Raw genomic sequence first — 25,312 nt, 5'->3', positions numbered from 1 at the left:
CACTATCCATAGAACATGTAATGGTTGACCTTTTTAAAGACATATGATTATTCTCTGCAGCTGCAAACTGTGCAGATATGTGAGCAGCCTGAAGGGCCTCGACCTGAAACATCACCCATTTCTTCTCTCCAGAGATGCTGCTTGTCCCACTGAGTTACTTCAGCATTTTGTGTCTACTTTCGATTTAAACCAGCATCTGCAGTTCTTTCCTACACAACTCTTCACAATGCAATTTTGATCGGGCACTAGAGAAGCACTTAAATGACATCCGCAATAATCACACACTGTTGTATCTGAAGAATACGGCTGCTACTTTAACCAGTGGACAAGTGATCATTTCTATTGACACTTGTGCAATGATACTCGATTAATCAATGTAACATACATCCTTAAGTATTGTCATCTTGCAGTGACAAATATAAAAACTTCCAACTTTTATAAAGACCTTTAATTTTGAAGATCCTGTAGAAAAAAAGAACTTATGCGATTTTGAACGTTTCTATTCCCTAAACTCCTTTCCCCCACTGACACAATTATTTTTAAAACGTGATTTTCAAGGGACGCAACAATCATGAAACAGCAGAATTACTTGTAAAAGCGATCATATTTTAGGGTTTTGATTTTACTGTGAAATCAAAAAAAAATTAATAGTGCACTATCAACCTAGAGGAATCTCGTAAACAAAACCATAGAGGTTAGACTACAGACTAAAAGGTGAACTGAATTATTAAATGAGTACTGATATCAAGTGGAAAGCCAAAATTCAGCCTCATCAAATTATTGCATTTCATGTAAAAGAGCGTTTAAGTATTTCGCAGAACCATAATTTCCAAACTACCAATGTGCAAAGGGAGAAAGGAGGCAATATGAATATATAACCAGATCAGACCCACTCTGATCAGACATCGATAAGATCATAGCTAATCTGATTTATGACCATGACACTACTTTCAAGTTTATGTATTCATTCAAGACACCCCCATAACATTTCAACACATATTTTTGCCTAAAAAGTATCCCAAAACTTTGCTTCCACTGAAGCTTGTGGAAAAATGCTCTGAAGAATTATTAAGCTCAATAAAAATATTTGCATAGATGTCTATCCTTTGTATTATTCTTATTTCTTATTGTGCTCCTAGTTCTAGATTCTCCACAGGACAAAATATCCTCCCCACATTCCACAGTCAAGTTCTCTTAAGTTAAGTCCTCAGTTAAATCCCTTAAATTTAAACTGCAATGGATACAAGCCGATCCCAAATTTTCTGCATTAGATATTTTGCACATTCCATTCATTCAAATCTTTGAATTACTTCCAAAGCATTAACAGAACTCCAGCATTAAGCATCTGCACAGAACTCCAAGTGCAATCTTGCCAATGCCCTATAATTTAAAGCATAACCTCTTTACTTGAGTAGTCCATTTCCCTGGCAAGAAATGGTAACATCTGTTTGCTTTCGAGTCATATTCATCGAGTGATACAGCGTGGAACCTTCGGCCCAACTTGCCCACACCGGCCAACATGTCCCAGCTCCACTAGTCCCACCTGCCTGCGCATGGCCCATATCCCTCCAAACTTGTTCTATCCATGTACCTAACTGTTTCTTAAACGTTGGGATAGTCACAGCCTGAACTACCTTCAATGGCAGCTTGTTCAATACACCCACCACCCCATGTGTGAATCAGTTACCCCTCAGAGTCCTATTAAATCTTTTCCCCTTCACCTTAAACCTATGTCCTCAGGTCCTCGTTTCCCCTACTCTGGACAAGAGATTCTGTGCATCTACCCGATCTACTCCTCTCATGATTTTATATACCTCTATAAGATCATCCTCCTGCGCTCCAAGGAATAGAGACCCAGACTACCCAATCTCTCCCTATAGCTCAGACTCTCGTCCTGACAACATCCTCGTAAATCTTATCTGAACCCTTTCAAGCTTAACAATATCTTTCCTTTAACATGGTGCCCAGAACTGAACACAGAAGTCTAAAGGCAACATGACTTCCCAACTTCTATACTCAATACTCTGACTGATGAAGGCCAATGTGCCAAAAGCCTTTTTGACCACCTTGTCTACTTGCGACTCGACCGTCATGAACCATGCACCTGCTCTCCAAGATCCCTCTGCTCAACAACACTCCCCAGAGGCCTACCATTCATTGTACAGGCCCTGCCCTTGTTAGACATTCCAATATGCAACACCTCAATTAGACAATAGACAATAGGTGCAGGAGTAGGCCATTCAGCCCTTCGAGCCACCACCGCCATTCGTGATCATGGCTGATCACCTGACCAATTGTTTGAACCTACGTACTAACCTTTTTCAAATCATGCACTTTGTTTACTGGATCACGTTGCATCTCAGAGCCCTGCAATCCCTCACCATAATATGCTTTTTTTTTAAAAAATTTCCTTCCAAAATAGAAAACTTCACATTTGCTTGAATCATACTGCATTTGTCAGATATTTGGCCACTCTGCCTCACTATAAACTGCTGAAATAATTTTCACAACTTACTTTTCTACTTGTGTAGGAAGGAACTGCAGATACTTGATTATATAGAAGATTGACACAAAGTGCTGAAGTAACGCAGCAGCATTGCTGGAAAAAACGGATGGGTAACGTTTCGGGTCAGGTCGGGTTGGAAAATCTGAAGGGTTCCCACCGGAAATGTCACCCATCCCTTTTCTCCAGAGATGCTGCCTGACCCGCTGAGTTACTCCAGCACTTTGTGTCTTACTTTTCTACTTCTCTTTCTATCATCAGTAATTTTAGTATGAATACCAGTGTAAAAAGTTGAGACTACAGCACTGATTTATGTTGGACCTCACTTGTTACATCTTGTCAACCAGAAAATGCATACACACACATATATATATATATACAAATATATGTATGCCAACTTTTTCCTGTTAAACAACTGTCCACACCACACCAAAATGTTATCTCCTATACACTGAGCTTGAAGATAGATAATCTGAAGTTTTAAGAAAATAATTCACTCCCTTTATCCACCTGTGTACATTGTTCTCCAGGCCATAATTTACATTGATAATGTTGATGATTTGAGTGGCTTGATTGCCCACTTCAGAAAATGGGTTAGAGCCAACCACATCCTCTTGGCCTAGTATCACATACAGGCCAGACCATACCACGATGTTAATAAGCATGAATAATCAATTACAGCGTAAATTGGGGAAACTTATATGTCAGTATACATTCATGGTTAAATACCAATAATTTTTTGATTAGAAATTATGAAAAAAATACACAAAGCTCAGAGCAATGGCATAAACAAATAGCATAACTTAATAATGGCAGGATGAACTTTGCAGTAAATTACTTTGCAAGACCCTCACAGATGCCAGACATGGTGAAATATACCATGTTACATATATGTTTACCTTGTGGAAAAGCAAGAGCAATCCTCTCTACAGATAGACAAACCAAGTAGAAATATAAACACATAGTCGTTGCTCAAGGCATAAGATGCTGCAGCAAAGCAGTGAAGTTGAAATAGAAAGAGCTTGCACAACATGCTGAAGTACACAGGCCAGAGCTATTCTGAACACCATCTTACCAATCTAGGTTCACCTTTTCTGGCCAAGGAAGATGAAAAGTCATTCTATTTTAATTAATAATAGAAGAAAAAAAACATAATAAATTTCAAAATGGAAAAAGCTACAAAAACAAATCAAAAATTAAAACTATGACAGATGTCAATTAAAAAGAAATAATCCTCAATCGAAAGACATTCAATTTTATTACTTCTGTAATCAGACACCTTTTTATGTCATTTGGATATGTATATAATAATGAATACTCATACAGATTGGATGTAATTCCATTTCAATACTGGAACCAGATTTCTAAATTGGAAATGGAAGCTCTATTAAATTGAACCTTTATCTAACTGGAAATGTAATGCAAAAAATCATTTACAATGAAAGACAAAAAGTACTTTGTCTTTCAAAATTTCTCCCAACAGAGGAAACAGCTGCTTAAAATAGCACACAAGCTACCTTTAAGTCAATATGGTTATGAATTACATGAACAATCAAGTACTCCTACATTACCTTTCAACAGGGGCAGACGTATTCTCAATGAAACTGATCACTTTCTCTTTTACATTTACTGATTTGGACTTCAGGGCAAAGGTCATTTTGTTGACTAAAGACTTCACACCTCTTCCATCGCCAGATCCGTTTGGTGACTCACCCTGCAAAAAGCATTCAATAAAATATAATTAAAGAAAACTTAACATGCAACACTCTGTGCTTTGTAATTTGTTAACAAGTTCATGCCGTATAAGAATTCTGGAATGAAATGTGATGCAAGAATAAGAACTTTTTTTTAGAAATCTTTGCAATTTTATATACAGTGCCCTCCATAATGTTTGGGACAAAGACCCATCATTTATTTATTTGCCTCTGTACTCCACAATTTGAGATTGTAATAGAAAAAAGTACATGTGGTTAAAGCGCACATTGTCAGATTTTATTAAGGGGTATTTTTATACATTTTGGTTTCACCATGTAGAAATTACAGCTGACATATGATGTCACGGTATAAAGTTCCATACATCATCATTGTACATGACCAAAATCCAATTAAAATCTCAGTCTGACACTAGACATTTCTGGACACCCATTATGCCTACTCCATGCCGGCCTCAAGATGTGACAATGCAGCATTTTTCAGTGTATTTTCATTCCATTCTTTGGATATTAACGCTGGGTAGGAGCCAGGAAATTAGCAAAGGGTCTTTGAACATGCATCCTAGTTTTAAAGGGAGTGCCTGTTGTGACATATTTCCGAATATTAGTAGATTTAATGAAAAAATACTTCAGCATCAAATACTTGATAAAATAAAGAGAACAATTCAGAAGGCAGCCCTTAATTTTGCAGTGGAAGAAGTGGATAGATACATTGCATGCTGGTGTTGCACATATTCTAGAGTGAAGGCAGAGACATATCCAATTGTAAAACAAGAAGTATTTTCTACTTTTAAATCAATTCTGATTTATACATTTCATGCTTTACTTTAACTGAACCCGTGAGCTCTTCAACATCAATCAATCATCTTAATAAAAACAAAAGTGAAATAAAGACTATATACTTACATCAGCTGAGGAAGAGATACTGCCACGTGACCCAGATGTACTAACAATCCAGTGACCGTAGCCATTTTCGGGCCCATCTACATTTATGTCCACAAGGTGCTGCTGCAATGCTGCAAGACAGTGCATCTTATAGATACTGACAATACTCAAACAAACCCAATCTTACTTCAAAAATTAATCTTCAGAAAACTTGGTAACTAGAATGCTGTTCACCAGGATAACCTTTCAATTTAATCAGATTAAGTTCAAATCTAAATTCAAGTTTATTGTCATATGCACAAGTACGGTGATGTACAGGTACAATTCAAAAATCTGTTTGCAGCTACATCACAGGCAGAGACTTGACAAATACACAAAAGCAAATTACAAATAAAATTTTAAAAGAATGAAGAGTGTGCAAAAACATAATTAGAAAAAAATCAAGGCCAAAGTAGTGCAAGAGGCGAGCTGTAATGTGGCTGCTTATCTATCGCTGTTTGATCGTTAATTAAAATAAATGTAAATTTGATGGAATAGTTTCGCTTCTTCATTGCGAGGGATGAAATAATTTAATATTACAAATTTTGATGTCGTTAATTATGAGTGTACTACCAACAAAGGAAACACTGCTCTCTGGTGAACTAAAATATGCCATGATTATGGAATGAATTATTGATGTGAATCATGTTTTTAGGAAAAAGACGTTTTTATCAGTTTTTATAAACAGTACAGAAACGATTCATTTTCCATTTTATTCATTATTATAGATCTTGCAAAGCAGTACAGATGAAGATTTTTAAAAAAGCACAAGAGCCATGAAACATTATGAATTAAGAATGATTATAATTTGATGGTTGCATCATCTTATACCTCAGGAAATGGTCCTTAAAGGGTGCATTAATTGCTAACAAAATAAATTAAACCCAATTAATGAAGCGGATATAAATCACCAAATTAACAAACTGAATTACTTCAACTAGAATAATTAAGCTTTTATTGTTACTGGGAGGGGGATATTCTGTTTGACCAAATAAGCCAGATTTGGTTTTGCAGTGCAAGATAAGAGATACCATGTGGTCCCCATGAGGAATACAGTAATTGGAGAATATAGCTGGCTTGGTCCTACTCCCAGCATTAGAGTGATCAAGCCTGTAACTGAAGAAAGTCAACGTAAAAAAGAAATGGTTTCAGAGGCTGAAATCAGATAAGATCTTAGAGGAATATAAAGGAAACAGAAGATAACTTAGACAGGATATCAGGAAGGCTAAAATGAGCTATAGAACCATAGAAAATAGGTGCAGGAATAGGTCATTCGGCCCTTCGAGCCAGCACCGCAGTTCAATATGATCATGGCTGATCATCCAAAATCAGTACCCCTTCTGACTTTTCCCCCCATATCCATTGATTCCCAGCCCTAAAAGCTAAATCTAACTCTCTCGACATCAAGAAAGGGTAGGGGTTTTGAAGAATGTTTAGTAAGTCCACAGGCCTGATGGGAACTATCCCAGGTTATGGAGAGAGACATGAAAGGAGATTACTGGGGAGCATTGATGAGGGGAAAAAGGAATAGGTGACGTTTCGGGTCGAGACTCTTCATCAGACCGAGGATCAGCTCAGTCGGTATAAACCAGTATCTGCAGTTCCTTCTTACACATTGACTCTATATAGACAAGGATCAGTAGCTAACATTGACGATTACCAGCTCAAATTGTATCTTCCCAATAACAGACTATACTATTCTTCACAAACTGAATCCAAGGAGATTCTAAACCAGGACACTAACAAAATGATACAGAAAAGGACGCAGGGTGCTGGAGTAACTCAATGGGTCAGGCAGCATCTCTATAGAACATGGAAACGTGACACTTCTGGTCCCCAAGTACCCTTCTTTAGATTGATTGTGGGGTAAAGGGAGGAGGGGGGGGGGGGGGCTGTCACTAGTTACAGTTAGTGAGAAGAGGGCAATATTTCTGAATATTAATTTGTACTATAATTTCAGCTCCAGGATGGCAGAACAGCAAGTCTTACATTGAGTAACATCATACCATTTGTAATCGGTAAATATCAGCATTTATATAATAAATACAAGTTTAGAAGTTAGAAGGCAGTGGAGGCCAAGTCAATGGATATTTTTAAGGCAGAGATAGATAGGTGTCAGGAGCAATGGGGAGAAGACAGGAGAATGGGGTTGAGAGGGAGAGATAGATCAGCCATGATTGAATGGTGGAGTAGACTTGATGGGCTGATTGGCCTAATTCTGCTCCAATCACATGAACATGAAATCTTTTTTTGCATCCTGTAACTCAGTACTTTGCCTCGGGAAAATAAAAATATCATATTGTACCTTTTGGGAAGAATAAAATGCATAAAATTTGAGAATTCGGAAAATATTCTGACACACAAAATATCTGTATACAGATTGAAAGGAAATCTATTTAACAGCTTTAAACCATATTGCTACTACCATTGTAAATAAAATTTAACTTGAAACTAAAGTAATTCTCCACCTGCAATATGTTATTTACCCGAGAATCCAAAATACTTATAACCATATAACAATTACAGCACGGAAACAGGCCATCTCAACCCTTCTAGTCCATGCCGAACACGTATTCTCCCCTAGTCCCATACACCTGCGTTCAGACCATAACCCTCCATACCTTTCCCGTCCGTATAACTATCCAATTTATTTTTAAATGATAAAAACGAACCTGCCTCCACCACCTTCACTGGAAGCTCATTCCACACAGCCACCACTCTCTGAGTAAAGAAGTTCCCCCTCATGTTACCCCTAAACTTCTGTCCCTTAATTCTCAAGTCATGTCCACTTGTTTGAATCTTCCCTACTCTCAGTGGGAAAAGCTTATCCACGTCAACTCTGTCTATCCCTCTCATCATTTTAAAGACCTCTATCAAGTCCCCCCTTAACCTTCTGCGCTCCAAAGAATTAATTAAATTAATTAAAGAGCTCTAATTTGAACAAAACAATAATAACTGGTTCCCATTCTTTATGAAAGTTGTTTGAATACAACAATTTTTTTGTCTAACGTGGAATTCTGGAGAAAATTGATGCAATGGATCGTAAAATCTTTGATGGAATAAAATCTGAATATACCAAGAATGTCATTATCATCATTGTTGATGTTGAGTGTTCATTAATGAAATATTTTGCAATAATACAATGTAACTACAGAAAAAAGAATATCCTCTGCAACTACAAGTTTGAAATTAAAAACAATTTCTACCTTGCTTAGATTGGTGAAAATTAAAATACATAGAAGAAAATGTAAATAATGTAGATTGGAAGCAAATACATAATTTCAGCAGATATGCTTTTGACTTTAGAGTTACAGCGCGGAAACAGGCCCTTCAGCCCACCGGATCTGCTACGAGCAGCATCACCCCGTACACTATGACTATCCTACACACAAGAGACAACATAATTTTACCGAGGCCAATTAACAAAACTATGTCTTTGGAGTGTGGTAGGAAACCGGCGCGCTCGGAGAAAACCCACAGGGAGAACGTACAAACTCCGTACAGGCAGCACCCCGTAGTCAAGTCAAGTCAAGTCAAGTTTATTTGTCACATACACATACGAGATGTGCAGTGAAATGAAAGTGGCAATGCTCGCGGACAACAAAACAACCAAACAAATTATAAACACAATCATAACACACATATTATTTTACATAATAAATAATAGAAGGAAAAACGTTCTGTACAGTTAGTCCCTGGTGAGAAAGGCGTTTACAGTCCGAATTGCCTCTGGGAAGAAACTCCTTCTCAACCTCTCCGTTCTCACTGCATGGCAACGGAGGCGTTTGCCTGACCGTTCAGCTCCGTAGCAGGCTCATACTCACACCGTGCCGCCCTTTCCTCATGCTCAACAATTCCTAATTGCTATCAAAAATATATTAAGTATGCCTCATTTTCACCGGTGATTTAATTAAACAGTTCTTCAATCTAAGACTGGTCATTCCAAACCACAACCTTCGGAGAAAGTATGGTGCGATTCCAAAAGTTAATTAATGACTTTTCTGAATAGATACTTTAAATTGTTGAGTGTATCCTTTCTTACTTGTGCTGCATAATCCTTTACGTAAAACAATGAAGGAAGGGTCTGCCTTCAAAAAATGGCATGCTAACTGAGAAATGAAAGGTCGGTGAATGGACAACCATGCACTCTATAAAACCTGCAAAGTAACATTAATATGGCGACAAAAGTTGAAAGCACATGATAACTAAAATTTAAAAAAATTAATGAAGTGACTGCTGAATAGCATCGTCATAAAACTGACAAAATTTGTGAACACAATAGCCATAGTTTAGTTTGGTCCACATCGACCAACGATCATCACCCATTCACACTAATTTTAGGTTATCCCACTTTCTCATCTACTTACTACACACTGGAGGCAATTTACAGAGGCCAATTAACTTACACATAAATATTTTTTTAATTGCACAATTTCTGTAGTAACATCATCAAAACAGCAGCGTTGAAGCCGATAGATTGATTACAAAGAATGAAGCATGAATGGAACCAGAATGAGCAATTTTTGGCCAATCAATCTAAAATGGAAATGTATGCACAAAATACTTGGCAAGAATATCTTGAATATTTATATATATATTTCCAATCAAATTAAATTATGGAGTATGGTTGGGATGTGCTTTTGTCAATAAAGTGGGAATTTGATCAATAACTTCAATACTTCATTGCAGTATCAATTTGATTTGCTGTTGAATAAAATGAAGTAATAATCAGATTTTGAGAACTTACCCATGAAACCTCCTCTTGCAATGCTACACATATTCTTTGTTTTTCTAGAGTAGAACAGAAATATTTAAATAACATTTAAATATTGAGCATAATCATAACATACATACAGTGCCATCCATAATGTTTGGGACAAAAACCCTTCATCTATTTATTTGCCTCTGCACTCCTTAATTTGAGATTTGTAATAGAAAAAAAATCACATGTGGTTAAAGTGCACATTGTCAGATTTTATTAAAGGGTATAATTTATACATTTTGGTTTCACCATGTAGAAATTACAGCTGTGTTTATACATAGTCCCTCCATTTCAGGGCACCATAATGTGTGGGACATATGGTGTTTGTAATTGCTCAGGTGCCTCCTTAATGCAGGTATGAGGGCTCTCAGCACCTAAACCTTTATTGCTGTTTATCAACATGAGGACCAAAGTTGCGCCAATGAAAATCAAACAAGCCATTATGAGACTGAGAAACAAGAATAAAACTGTTAAGAGACATCAGCCAAACCCTAGGCTTAACAAAATCAACTGTTTGCAACATCATTAAGAAGAAAGAGAGCACCGGTGAGCTTATTAATCGCAAAGGGACTGGCAGGCCAAGGAAGACCTCCACAGCTGGTGACAGAAGAATTCTCTCTATAATAAAGAAAAATCCCCAAACACCTGTCCGACAGATCAGAAACGCTCTTCAGGAGTCAGGTGTGGAGTTGTCAATGACCACTGTCCACAGAAGACTTCATGAACAGAAATACAGAGGCTACATTGGAAGGTGCAAACCACTGGTTAGCCGCAAAATAGGATGGCGAGGTTACAGTTTGCCAAGAAGTACTTAAAAGAGTAACCACATTTCTGGAAAAAGGTCTTGTGGACAGATGTGACAAAGATTAACGTATATCAGAGTGATGGCAAGAGCAAAGTATGGAGGAGAAAAGGAACTGCTCAAGATCCAAAGCATACCACCTCATCTGTGAAACACAGTGGTGGGGGTGTTATGGCCTGGGCATGTATGGCTGCTGAAGGTACTGGCTCAGTTTATTGATGATACAACTGCTGATAGTAATAGTATAATGAATTCTGAAGTGTATAGACACATCCTATCTGCTCATGTTCAAACAAATGCCTCAAAACTCATTGGCCGGCAGTTCATTCTACAGCAAGACAATGATCCCAAACATACTACTAAAGCAACAAAGGAGTTTTTCAAAGCAAAAAAATTGTAAATTCTTGAGTGACCGTCAATCGCCCGATCAGAACCCAATTGAGCATGCCTTTTATATGCTGGAGATTAAACTGAAGGGGACTAGCCCCCAAAACAAGCATAAGCTAAAGATGGCTGCAATACAGGCCTGGCAGAGCAAAGGGTCTGATTCAGTCTGAAGGGTCGCGACCCGAAAGGTCACCCATTCCATCTCTCCAGAGATGCTGCTTGTCCCGCTGAGTTACTCCAGCATTTTGTGTCTACCTTTGATTTAAACCAGCATTGCAGTTCTTTCCTACACTTTTTGTTACACTGTTGCATATTTGAATATCAAGCATATGCAGGGTCAGAAAAGGGTCAAAGGCAAGCATTTTACTATATTTTATCATTTGTAAAAAGAACCGTAAGATGCAAACAAAAACATTTCTTCCTTGAAAATATTTTCAGATGTACACTTACAAGGCTTCCTGAAATATCAGGGTCACCTGTGTATATATTGTGCACAATGAAAATTTCATTCTCAATAAGTTTTTTTTATACTCAACATATTTATACAACCCGATGCAAACAGGTTGTTTTGCAAAGGTAAAATATGAATTCTTAAAACATTGAATGGTCTTTGAATTTTACATTTCCTCTATGATCAGGATGTCTATGTCCATGTTATATCACACCTGAAGAAAGTGGGCCAGCACCATGTTCATGTACATATCTTCCTCCTCTCTGCCACTTCCCATGAAGCACAGATGTTCACCACTTGCTACTGATCCAGACTCTATGGACTGTTTCTGTGCTTCCAAAAGAGATTTAACCGAAAGTGCAAACTCTGCAGGGTTTTGTAACATCTGTGGAGAATTATAAAAGTTACAAGACACTTTGCAATATATTTACGAACACATTTCAGATTGCGGTGCATTTTACATAAAGATGAAAATTAGTCCAAAAATTTATACAAAACATATTTGAATTGTGGTTGCGTTAATTTCAGGTTTCCTTTATGAAGCTTAAGAAAATGACTAATTTTTACAAAGTTCTTTGGGAAAATCACCATCCATTGATAATACATTTGTGATCTCAAATAACTCTGAAATGTATATAATTATTTTTTATAAACAGATTTACCACTTTTGCTCAACTACCATATACTCAAATGAAAAACAAAAATCCAGTTTATAGGCTTGCTAGTCATATGCCCACTGCCTTTACGCTGTATTTATATTATCCATCCTCAACATATTAAAAATTGAAGCAGACATTTTGTCTGAAATAAAATTCAGTTTAGCGCTGAGATCGTTTCCTTAACTTGATGATCAAAACCAGGAAATAATTCCCTTGAGTCCAAAACAGTACAAAATGTCCCAACAGAACCTTACTAAGGATCAATGAGGTTTAATTTTTTTAATTTAGAACTGTCCTAGTCCATATGTCTATGTGCTGATTCATGGAATTTCCAAAGGTTCCTTTAAAAGCTCCTTCCAAACTTTCCAGTAACAGAGCCCCTGCGTGAAATCTAATGGAAATTGAACCTGCAAGGCAGGCAAATATCTCACATTGTCTAGAAACTCCCAATAAGGAATCCAAAAATAAAACACAATAAATCTCCCCATATAAATAACCTTCGTACATGTATGCTATAAATACATTTATCCAATACTTTACATTTAGCTTTCACTTACCAGGTCTGAATCCAAATGAAACGCTGTAGACAGGTGTCCAGCATTATATTGTTCTGCAGGTCGACAATCCACTACAAAGAACCGAACACCGTCCTGTAATGAGGAAAAAAGGCAAATAGCAAACATACTGGATGTATCTACAAGTGTAGTGATGTAAAGTTACTTACTATATACTAAAGAATCCCAATACTAAATGATGCCATCTTTTTATCTAAACATTCTTATTTCTGAGGAAAGATCAATGAGTCACGAGGAAAGATCATTGAGTCACGAGGAAAGATCATTGAGTAACCTTGCTTCTCCCCCACTGATGTTGCTGAACCAGAGTGGTACCAGCATTTACTGTTTCATAGTTCCATTGTATTTTTATAATATTGATATCTCAATGCAATTTTATCAAACTATCACATCATCCTGCAACTGTAAAGCAAATATCTAATCGGAGGTTAATAAAGCTGTTGTAAATTTTTAAGCCAACAAAACTATTGCTTTTCCTCTGTGTGTGGTAATGCAAAACTGAATACAATTATGGTTTAGGGCAAGATGAAATGTTTGTGGTTGTGAAGAATCTGTTTTCATTTAAACAAGTGAGGTCATTAAATAAAAATTATACAATCAAACAGCAAAAGTAATGCATCATCTTTTGATGTTTTGTGCCATCAAACTATAATGAATAGATTTTTTTTGAACAGCAGTTCCTGCAATGATTCTGGCATTTCCAATTAATGTCTGCTTAACCTATCTTTTGCTTTTTTTAATTGTTCCATTTACTTTTACATATCATCATAATCTCTTTTGATATTTGCACAAGCACCTTCAGTACTATCTGACCTTCCCTTTTGTTCTTTCCTCCCTTACTCACTAACACTATTCAATTATTTTGTTTAAATATGCTGGCCAGTTTAATTTTCGATCTTACCCCTTGAGGTTGATTTGCCTGTAGTATTTCTGATACCGAAACAGGCAAGCATAACGCTTGGCTTAGATCCATCTCATCATCCCTCAGGCCCAGCAGATTACTTCCGAACAGATTTTGGTTATCCTGCAAACATTTTAAATGTTTAAATTAACAATCGCTGTCAACAGCTATACAGCAATAGTTGTGCAGCTGCTAAATATTAGCAATTGAACTGGAGGTCGTATAGAACATATGATTCACAAAAAACACTGGAAAAGTGAAAACAACTTAAACTTTGGAGATTACAAATCAAGATGCAAGGAAGACTTCCACTTTCCTTAAAAATGTTGCTATTCGATAAAAGAAAATGTCCAATTCTTTATTAGTCATTTGTTATGAATTTTGATGTTTATTAAAATAAGGGAAGTCAGGGCAGAAAAATAATGATATAATTTCACTTTTTGAATTTGTGGTCAGAACAAGGTAGTTAAAGGTGAGATATAGAATAAAGCTCTGTTTTGCGGTACCCCAATAACAGGCATTTGCAACAACACTCAGAATCTGTCTTGGCCCAGCAGAATCCTTACTTTTGAGTAATAGTTGTAGGTTCTCCAGAGATACCAGCACATGATCCAAGTTCTTAGCTTAATGGAATCACGAGGGAAGTGTTGCATGATCTATCGGCTGAAACTATAGAGATAAAAAAATCCATGATTCTATCTTAGACATTGGAGATGGATTTTATCCATATGGAGTTTTCTTAGCCAGATTTCATTGCCACAAATGGTGGAGGGTGCCAAGTCATCGGGTACTTTTAAAGTGGGGATTGATAGGATCTTCATTAGTAAGAGTGTCAAAGGTTTTGGAGAGGCAGGAGAATGAGGTTGAAAGGGAAAAATAGATCAGCCGCGATCGAATGGTGGAGCAGACACGATGGGCCAAATGGCCTAATTTGCTCTTACGTCTTATGAGCTTATCAGCATCTGCCCTGCAAAACATTATCAAGTTTTTTCTGGAAATGTGGTTCATTTTTTATAGGATCATGCTCTATGCATACTGACAGAAAAATCAAATCTAACAGAGTCTATTTTAAAAGTAATCTAGTAGCTAAAATACCTGCTAAAACACATATAAATAGAAAAGTGTTCTTTTAACCTAATCCAATGCTAATAATCTGCCTATCTCTTGTATAATTTAATCCTTGCAAAATTATTGACCTGCTAATATGGTTCAAAATTAGTGATGTTCTGTTACATGGGAGTGCACTTAAGATTTGGCTTCAGATTCCACATGATTCAAGGCTGCTGTGAATGAAAAAAGGTTCAGCTGCATGACTCCGAGCCACATGAGAGAGACAAGGATTTTCTAATGAACATTAAATAACCATTGAAAATTGTCTTCAAACTGTGAGGTTACGATATACAAATTACTTTATTCCCTATACATTACTTATTTTATATGAAACTATGCTCGCCTTTTCTTCTCCCCATGAGCCATCCAAGTCTCCACAATGGTTCTAATCATTACCTAAGGATTGGCTGTAATGGGAGCAGTCATTGATCCTCTACAACTGGAAAACACAAAGACACCAAATACAAAATATAGTTTGACAGATGAATTTATCCAAGAAGGTTTACCATGATAGAGCTACACTTGTCCATGTCCCATGGCAATGAGAGGCACATGCATGGTTCGGGTTCAAAATAGAAGTGAGAGCACTTATCTGGGGGGGGGGGAGGAATTAGAAAAGAGTGGAGAGGAAAAAGGAGAATTAGGGTGGAAAATGACAAAGAGAAGTGATTGGAAGTGGACGTGTGTTTGAGACGATGGGAGTAGCAAAGCAAATCGAGGTGGTAAAGTTAAACAGGTAGCACGTTTGCATGGAGGCAAAAGATAAGAAGGGAATGTGGGCTATCTTGGGGAGAATTTTTTAATTGTATTTTTGCTGGGAGAGAGAAAATTGTAAATGTAAAGGAAGATAAGAGGAACAACCTAAGATGCTTGAAGTACCAAAGGAGACAGAGGGCACACTACAGTTTGATTTACAGTTGACATCCATGTCTGCATTACAATGGTCTCCGATCTTTTGATATCAGCTTATCATTTCTCATATTTTGGCTTTAGATGAAAGCATGGCCCACTTTCTCAAACAAACTCAAGATACTTTTGTTGTGATGGAAAGCATTTTGCATTTTAACTCTGGTTAATTTTAAACATAGCAAAAAAATCTTGTTTTCCCATATTCTTATATTTTCAAATAGTTTGCAGATTGAAAAGTGCAAACTATTGGTTTAACGTTGATGATTTCTTTCTTTTACAAAAAACATGCACATTATTTGACGGAAATCTGCCTTACTTGAATCTTGTTTGTATCCTTAGTTGACATTTACCTATCAAAAGCCCCCATTACTTGATTTTCAAAATGATTGTACCTTTCGGAAAGAAGCAGGCGTTCTGGCATGATAATACAGAGCCAAGGAATACAGATCTTCTACATCTTCCGTTTCCAGGTTGCATGGAACATTTTCAAGTGAACCTGAAATTTAAGCATACTGCAATGATCTCACACATTCGGACAACAAAAAAGGAAAAGGATAAACCAACACGAAATCCCTACAACAATGGGGTTTTGTAGTGATGTGGACCTATTGACGTCACACCGGCATGAACCAAACAAACAATGTAATAAATACATTTGCATTGGCCTTAATTATAAATCAAGAGAGGTACTGCTTAAGTCTACTTAAATATTTATGGCATACACCTGGCAGATTTCATACATATTCATTGCAACAGTTGAATCAGCAGCTCAAAATTTCAATCATAAAACAAATAATTAAAGACAACTCAAAAATAGATTTTAAAAAGTTTTAAAGTACCTATTCGTAAAATTAAAAAAAATACTTGCAGGGAGTTAACAATTTTAAGCTTGAACTTCTTCTGAAGTAACTGACAGGAAAAATAGTGGAGGCACAAGAGAATGCAGATGCTGGAATCTTGTGCAAAAACCAAATTGCTGGAAGAAAGTGCTGAAGTAACTCAGCGGGTTAGGGATCATCCCTGGAGAACATGGATAGGTGACGTTTCTGTTCGGGTCTAATTAGGAGAACCAACAAATTACTTGAATTTACTTAATGGATGGGGTAGTGTTATCGGCAAAAAGCATCCCTTAGCTTTGGACGAATGAATTTCACCAGTCGACTCAACATTGAGTCCATTAGTGTTGCAACGGGAAGCTTCCATATTTGATCCCCAATGTTTTCTCCTGATTTTCATGATGCAATGTGCTGGTGTGAAACACCACAGAGTTGCTAGCTGAAAATAAGTGCAGTCAGATGTATTTACTCACCATTACATTCCACACAGCCGATTTCACGTGGAAAGTGTCCATTTGACCTAACCTTGTTGTGGCAGCTCTGTACAATTGCAATCCAGTTAATCTTTCTATCTTACACTTTTCCTGCAGCCCTGCAAATTATATCCTTACAAAGACATATCCAGCTCTCATTTAAACATCACGACTAAATCTGCCTTCAATACACCCCAGTAGTTCTTTCCAGATTCTAAATTCCTTTCCTCAAGACACTTCAAATCTTATATCAATTTCATTCATTCAACATCCTCTCCGTCTTGAAGCCCCAACCAGCTTTTCTCTGTCAACTATGGATCCTTCGTAATCCCTTCTGAATCCCCTCTGTTCCAAGGAGAACCCCGCCAGCATCTTCAGTCTGAGCACGTAACTAAAATCCTTCATCCCAGAAGCCATAGGGGGAAATACAGGTTTGACTCGTTACAATTTCTGGCCAACATGGATTTAAAAGCAAGTCTAAAATTGAAATTACGCATCGATCTAAAGAAAACTACTTTCAATATCTCCCTGTGGAAGAGCTAAACCTGTATTATGCAGACAGCTAATAACAGGTCAGCATCATGTGAATAATTCTCTGCCTCAGCAATTAGCCGATCAATGACACTCAAAGGAAACATTCTGGCAAAAGTCTAATTTGCATGATAGTCAAACCATTAATGCTGTGACAAATCAGCTAACTGCAGAAGAAACAGTGCTTGAAGTACAAGTGTAATAGAAAACTAGTTCTATACTCATAATACAATGCAAGGGAAAATATACGAAACAGAAATTCATCTCTCTTAAAGCACCACAAAATTCTGAACATTTCCTATTTTAGTCGCTGGTGTGACATCAACTGGCTTGATTTCTCCACACCCATTGTCCACTCCAATCTCACCCTCCCTGAATGCACAGTCCTCAGTTCATTCAGTAACAATCCAAATATTAAAACCCACCAATAAGGGAGGCGCCGTTTTAATTTGGCAGACTGATCTCTACCATGCCGAGGCCAGATACCAACTCTTGGACACCTCTTCGTACCTACCGCTTGATCATGGTCCTACAGACGAACACCAGGTCATCCTCTTCCAAACTGTTGCCGATTTCATCACCTCTGATTTCCAGAACCAGGGGCCACAGTTTAAGAATAAGGGGTAGGCCATTTAGGGCTGAGATGAGGAAAAACTTAATCACCCAGAGAGTTGTGAATCTGTGGATTTCTCTGCTACGGAAGGCAGTGGAGGCCAATTTACTGGATGTTTTCAAGAGAGATTTAGCTCTTAGGGCCAAAGGAATCAAGGGATATGGAGAAAAGGCAGCAAAGGGGTACTGATTTTAGATGATCAGCCATGATCATATTGAATGGCTGTGCTTGCTCAGGGCCGAATGGCCTACTCCTGCACCTATTTTTCTATGTTTCTATGATCTTCTCCCCACAGCCTCCAACCATACAGATCCACAGCCCTGTACTCCCTGCATCAATCTCCTTCCCAAAATACACAAACGTTATTTCCCCGGCAGACTCAATTGTTCCTGCCTGCTCCTGCCCCATAGAACACATCTCCAAATACCTTGATTCCAGCTTATCCCCCAGCCAGTCCCTTCCGACCTACATCCAACGCACCTCACGTTCCCTTCAACTCTTTGATAATTTTCAATTCCTAGGCCATTATTACCTCATCTTTTACCATGAACGTCCATCCCCTTTACACCTCCTTTACCTAGCAATATCTATCCATGTTTTTCTGAGATGCTGGCTGTCCCGCTGAGTTATTCTAACACTTTGTGTCTTTTATACGCATGATTTAAAAAAAATTACATATTATATTAGATTTATAGTTTGAATATGCAAGTTTAATTCAGAAAAACTTTAATTGGGCATACTTACGAATGAGTTCCTCCTTACATTCTCCTTCTTGGGATAATGCAATCTCTCTGGGGAGAAAAGGGAGGATTTGTAAATTAGCAAATTGAATGCAACATTGAGCACTGTAAATATACAGAGGAGCTTTGTGGAAATGTCATGTTTCTGACTAATATTACTGCTTCTGCTTATATATTACGCTTAATGGAATGTAATGTCCAAAGGCACCAGAGAAAATGAAACAAAATCTGACACCAAATCTGAATGTATCATATGTTGATGGAATGGAGCAGCTGGGCTTGTATTCTCTGGAATTTAGAAGGATGAGAGGGGATCCTATTGAAACATATAAGATTATTAAGTGATTGGGCACGCTAGAGGCAGGAAACATTTTCCTGATGTTGGGGGAGTCCAGAACCAGGGGCCACGGTTTAAGATTAAGGGGTAGGCCATTTAGAACAGAGATTAGGAAATACTTTTTCATCCAAAGAGTTGTGAATCTGTGGAATTCTCTGCCTCAGAAGACAGTGGAGGCCAATTCCCTGGATGCTTTCAAGAGAGAGTTAGATAGAGCTCTAAAGATAGCAAAGTCAGGGATATGGTGAGAAGGCAGGAACGGGGTACTGAATGTGGATGATCAGCCATGATCACAGTGATTGGCGGTGCTGGCTCAAAGGGCCAAATTGGGAACAAAGAAGAAGACCTTCATCTATTGTCTATTAGGAGATATTAAGGAGCAGTAGTAAAGGAGGAAACACATAAAGAGATTGGGAATTCTATAATTTGGGCCAAGGCAGGCACTGATGGCTGCCAACAGTGCATTGCATTGCAAATCATGGAGAGAAAACCCATTAAAAATATATATTTTTCATCAGTGTATCTTCTTTAATATAGAAATTTTAACAATGCCTTACGGTGAAAAAGATTAAATTTAAGGACAAATGGGAAGCTTCAAGTGTACACAAATTATGTGGCTCAACATAAGGATAATATTCAGAATTAAGATGAATCAAATTTAATATTAGTCTGTAATTTTCAATATAATAATTTGCTATAAGTACATAATAATGCATTGTTTTAAATAGAAACTAATAATGTAATGTATATATAGGAATTAAGAAATGTATGCAAGTCAAATACTCCTTTATAATAAAGAAGTTTAAAGTGCAAATCAAAATCAACTAGAAACAGCAGTTTTATACCAATATGGCATTACAAATATCCAAATGTAAAGTGAGCCTAATCATAACAATTAAAATATTTTTTTTAAAGTCACTTACTTTGCATTAACTAGAATGACTAACATGAGGAAGAAAATTAGGAAAGGGTCTGCTTGCTGTAGATACACATCCCACATCAGTTGGGCAACATCTCCTGTACAGCAACCTGCAAATAGGCTTGCTCCCTTCAGAAACATATAGAAAAGGTAGAAGTAGAAGTGTTCCATAAATTAAACTAAAAGTTAATCATAGCTTCTTGGCAACACATTTAAAAATGCTTTTTAAAGAAAATAATGGATTGTGGGTTGTATTTTTTATCAGGTATAAGCCATAAATTAAGTGAAATAAGTTTAAGACATCTCTGATTAATTACACGACAACATTGTAATACTCCATTTTTTGGATTACTTAATTCATCTAGCCAGATTCAAAAGTCTTACGGCAATTCACCATTGTATTCAGCACAAAAGATTAATGCACTATTTAAGACATACCACTTCCTATATTATAAAGTATAATGTATGAACATCACAATGAATATCTTTTAAAATGCATTTGAAAATATATTTTAGTTGTCAAAACAAAGTACCCAATTTTAGAATAGTTTGTCAAGGTGATATATCCAAGACAATCGTTCCAATACGGGAGGGGGGGGGATTGAGGTATTTAACAAATGCCCCACAGAAAATATATTTTTCTTCAAGTCACTATTAGAATTTATTGAATATAAATTGCAATACAATTATCCTATTAAAACATATTATGAAAGCAGTGGATAAATTCTGGATTCAATGTGGGCCATAAAAATATCACAAACCCCCTGCTGGACCTTCTGCAGTTTGCATACCGGGCCAACAGATCAGTGGATAACGCAGTCAACCTGGCCTGCACTTCATCCTCCAGCACCTAAACCGCCAGGGGACCTATGGAAGGATTTTGTTTGTGGATTTTAGCTCTGCATTCAACACCATTGTGCCAGAGTTACTACACTCCAAACTCTCCCAGTTGACTGTGCCTGAACCCCTCTGTCAGTGTATCACCAACATCCTGACAGGCAGGATGCAGCATGTGAGGCTGGGAAAGCACATCTCAGACCCGCAGACCCTCAGCACAGGAGCACCGCAAGACTGCATTATCTCCCCTCCCCTTTACTCTCTCTACACCAATGACTGCACCTCCACAGATTCCTCTGTGAAGCTTCTCAAGTTTGCGGATGACACAACCTGATTAGACGGATCCGGGATGGGGAATCTACCTACAGACAGGAAGTGACACAGCTGGTGTCCTGATGCCTTTGTAACAACCCAGAGCTCAATTCTCTTTAGACAGTGGAATTGATAGTAGACTTTAGGAGAACTCCCCCTCCCCTCACCATCAACAACACCACAGTCACATCTGTGGAGTCTATTAAGTTCCTTGGGATCATCATCTCCAAGGACCTTAAATGAGGTGCCACCATCGACTCCACAGTCAAAAAGGCCCAACAGAGGGTACTTCCTGCGGCAGCTGAGGAAACACAATCTGCCGCAGGCAACGATGGTCCAATTCTATACTGCCATCCTGAGTCTGTCCTCACCTTCTCCGTCATGACCTGGTTTGGCACCAAGCACGACATCCGGAGGTTGCAGCAAATCGTTCGATCAGCTGAGAAGCTTGTTGGCTGCAACCTTCCCCTCATTGACGAACTGTACACTGCAAGTGCCAGGAAGGGAGCGGGTAAGATCATCTCTGACCCCTCTCACCCTGGCCACAAACTCTTTGATTCACATCCCTCTGGAAAGCGACTCCGGACTGTCAAAGCCGACACGGCCAGACATAAAAACTGGTTTTTACCATGAGCGGTAGCTCTACACAATAAACAAAAGTCTGTAGCCTCCTTTTGCTCTGGTATTTTATTTCATTCACATGTTTAACCTATAATGTTTTATTCTTAATGTTTTAATGTATTAATCTCAATTGTTTACTGTATGTCGTGTTGTTACTTGCAAGCAAAGCACCAAGGCAAATTCCTTGTATGTGTACATACTTGGCCAATAAACTTATTCATTCATTCATTAAAAAAAAAACAAAATTCATAATTTCTCATTTTAAATTATCTAACCGTTCAAAATATGTCACCCACCCACCCAGCAAATTATTAAGTTAGAAAATCATAAACTGTAGTAAATAAATTGTCACAAAATTATACCAAAACAATTTGAGGGGTAAAATTTCCCATTTCAAAAATTCATTCAATTCCAATATTTGTCTGACTTACTGCAGAAGATATTCAGCATGATATTGCCTGGAATGGGGGCTGTTGTCAAAAGAGAGATTGGATCGGCTGAGTTTATTCTCATTGGAAAGTAGGAAGCTGGGCTTTACAAAATTATGGCTTAGAAATATAAAGAATGAGGGCTAGGACAGATTGGCTGAATCTATTTTGCAAGAAAGGGAGGTTTTGCACAAAAGGGGACAGGTGTAGGTAAGACAGCATAAATTCAAAAGAGATCTGAACGTAAGTTTCCACACAAAGAGTGGTGAATATTTGGAATGAATTGCAAGAGGACGTATTGGTGACAGATATTGTTGCAATGGTTTAAAGGCATTTGGATATGTACTCGGATTGGAAAAAAAAAGAGGGAGAGAAGCCTAATGCCAGCAAACAGGATTAGCATGACATTAGGGTGGCTGTAAGGACCCGTTTCTGTGCTGTAAGATTCTGTGATGTTGGGAACCTAGATTGAAAAACAAATTCATTTAATTGAATTCTATCAAAAACACCAGCTTTTGTGGAGATGCATCTTCCATGAATTTAAGTAATTATGATACATAGTTAACAGGAATAGATTATATGAGATACTATCATTGATAGCAACAATTTTGTTTCAAAGATAATATTTACCCAGCTTATCGCATAGGAGTCTGGAGTTATCTTCTTTGTGTCAAGAAAAGAACAAAGCTCTGGCTCATGATACTGTAGCAGTAGCCTGAAGAGATGGAATGGTCGACCACGGGGAACAAAATCCCTGTAAATTACAGCATTCCAGTTTCAAAAACAAATCAAAGTTCAATTTAGTACATGGTTAATTATGCCAGCTGGACTTCTGAAAATACAGGACATGTGATTCGTTCAATCCTAAACAAAGCAATTAAATATTCTAAAATGCTGGAAAAATAATAAGCATTGTAAGGCAGAATGGGTGACTGCACTGGTGCTGTCTCCAACACCTGTTCAATCCGATTACCGTCGGTAATAATTTTCACTCTGCTCTTACATCGTCCATCTGTGGAGAGTTTTGGGTTGGGACCCTTCTTCAGACTACGTCAACATAGACAGTATGAGATAGTGACCAGAACATTCCCTCCACAGATTCTTGCTGACCTGCTGAGTTCCTCTAGCACTTTCTGTTTTGCTCAAGACTTCATCTAGTGTCTTCTGTTCCCTTAATCCATATTTGACTTTGCCCTTCTCCCATTTGAAATTTCTTTCATCACAGGGAGTTCTCTTGGTTGCACAGAATTGAACAGAATCCTTTGTATGAAGTTGGGTGGATGGAGGTCATCCACCCAACTGCAGACAAAGGATTCTGATCAATTCTGAGTTCGCCAATGTTTTTGTATCTGTTCTGTTGATGAAACACAAGCGCTTCTGAGGCCTTTCCTTTTCCTTCACTGTAACTCTCATTGTTGGCTGTCAACTTGTGCGTTCCATTTTCCACACATCTGCTCCAACCCCCTCATCTCCCACCTAGAGCAAGATTAGTAGCCTTTATTCTCATTAGTTTCCGCATTGATGAGATCACCCATCCTACATACGTTTCAGCACCTTCAACCCAGTGCCATTGTCTTACTTATTATTTCCTCTGCTTTCACGTTCCAAAGGATTTTTTTTCCAAACACACCAATTCATTCTTTTATCTCCAACAAAAACCCATTCTCTTTGTCTCAGCACCTTCCCAGGCAATTATTGGACATGCAACATCTGTTCTTCACCTCTTTTCTTCCCTCTATTCAGGGACCCAAATATTCCATTCAGATTAAACAAAAAAAAAGCTTAAATTTCTTACAATTTATCATATCCCCTCTACATTGGAGACATCAAGTGCTGATTGGCTTTACAGAACATCTCCATGTGTGCATACAAGGACGACTGAGTTACGGGTTGCCTTAAGCTTTATACCCCACTTTATCTTTGGCCTCTGATATTGATCTATAAAGCCAATCTATAAGGTCAATTTTCCAACTAAGCATGTCACAGAGTTCAGCGCTCAGCATTGAATACAACAATTTGAGGTAACCAGCCTTTCAGTTTGGATCAGAACTGGCAAAATCAACCTGGAACATTATTTCAATTTTTGTCCACACAGAACTGACACAAGCTGCTAGAGTAACTCAGCGGGTCAGGCAGCATTCATGGAGAACACAAATATGCGTTGTTTTAGGTCAGAACCCTTCTTCAGTCTGAAGATGGGTTCCAAACCGAAAGGTCGCCTATCCATGTTCTCCAGGGGTGCTACCTGACCTGCTGTGTTACTCCAGCATTTTTCTATCTATCATCTAAACTAGCATCTGCAGTTCCTTATTACTGCAAAGAGGGAGGTTTTGATACAACATTACAGGACACTGCTGTGACCACACATGGAGCAATATTTATTTATCTCTATGTTTAAGGAAGGACATGCTTGCAATTAGGCAGTGCAGAGACATTTCAGTGGGTTGACTCATCAACCCTTCAAGTGAAGGGTTGCTTGATCTTCATATCTGTGGTAACAACAGAGGATCATTATTAATTGAGGACTTTGCCCATCTCCTGCAGTTGCAAGAATGTCCTTACTCAAATTAGGGGACCACACCTGGAGTATTGTGTGCAGTTTTGGTTCCCTAATTTGAGGAAGGACATTCTTGCTATTGAGGGAGTGCAGCGTAGGTTTACAAGGTTAACTCCCGGGATGGCGGGACTGTCATATCCTGAGAGAATGGAGCGGCTGGGCTTGTACACTCTGGAGTTTAGAAGGATGAGAGGATATCTTATTGAAACATATAAGATTGTTAAGGGTTTGGACACGCTAAAGGCAGGAAACATGTTCCCAACGTTGGGGGAGCCAGGGGTCACAGTTTTAGAACGGAGAAGAGGAAACATTTTTTCTCGCGGAGAGTTGTGAGTCTGTGGAATTCTCTGCCTCAGAGTGCGGTGGAGGCCAGTTCTCTGGATACTTTCAAGAGAGAGCTAGATAGGGCTCTT

General features: G+C 38.0%; 1 protein-coding gene across 1 annotated transcript in view; it reads right to left on the bottom strand.

Moving 5' to 3' along the window:
• Positions 1-25,312, bottom strand: part of tbc1d23 (TBC1 domain family, member 23) — a 62,354-nt gene that overhangs the window by 12,901 nt on the left and 24,141 nt on the right. The window contains 12 exon segments of the mRNA XM_055645012.1: positions 3,579-3,623; positions 4,075-4,217; positions 5,122-5,231; positions 9,887-9,911; positions 9,913-9,930; positions 11,756-11,926; positions 12,758-12,850; positions 13,677-13,799; positions 16,088-16,191; positions 18,893-18,939; positions 20,149-20,273; positions 22,973-23,096. Coding sequence (XP_055500987.1) covers positions 3,579-3,623; positions 4,075-4,217; positions 5,122-5,231; positions 9,887-9,911; positions 9,913-9,930; positions 11,756-11,926; positions 12,758-12,850; positions 13,677-13,799; positions 16,088-16,191; positions 18,893-18,939; positions 20,149-20,273; positions 22,973-23,096 — 1,128 coding nt within the window.

This window comes from Leucoraja erinacea, chromosome 13, assembly GCF_028641065.1.
Source record: "Leucoraja erinacea ecotype New England chromosome 13, Leri_hhj_1, whole genome shotgun sequence".
Taxonomy (NCBI): domain Eukaryota; kingdom Metazoa; phylum Chordata; class Chondrichthyes; order Rajiformes; family Rajidae; genus Leucoraja; species Leucoraja erinaceus.
The sequence above is the reverse complement of the archived record's forward strand: the minus strand, read 5'-3'. Positions and strand labels throughout refer to the sequence as shown.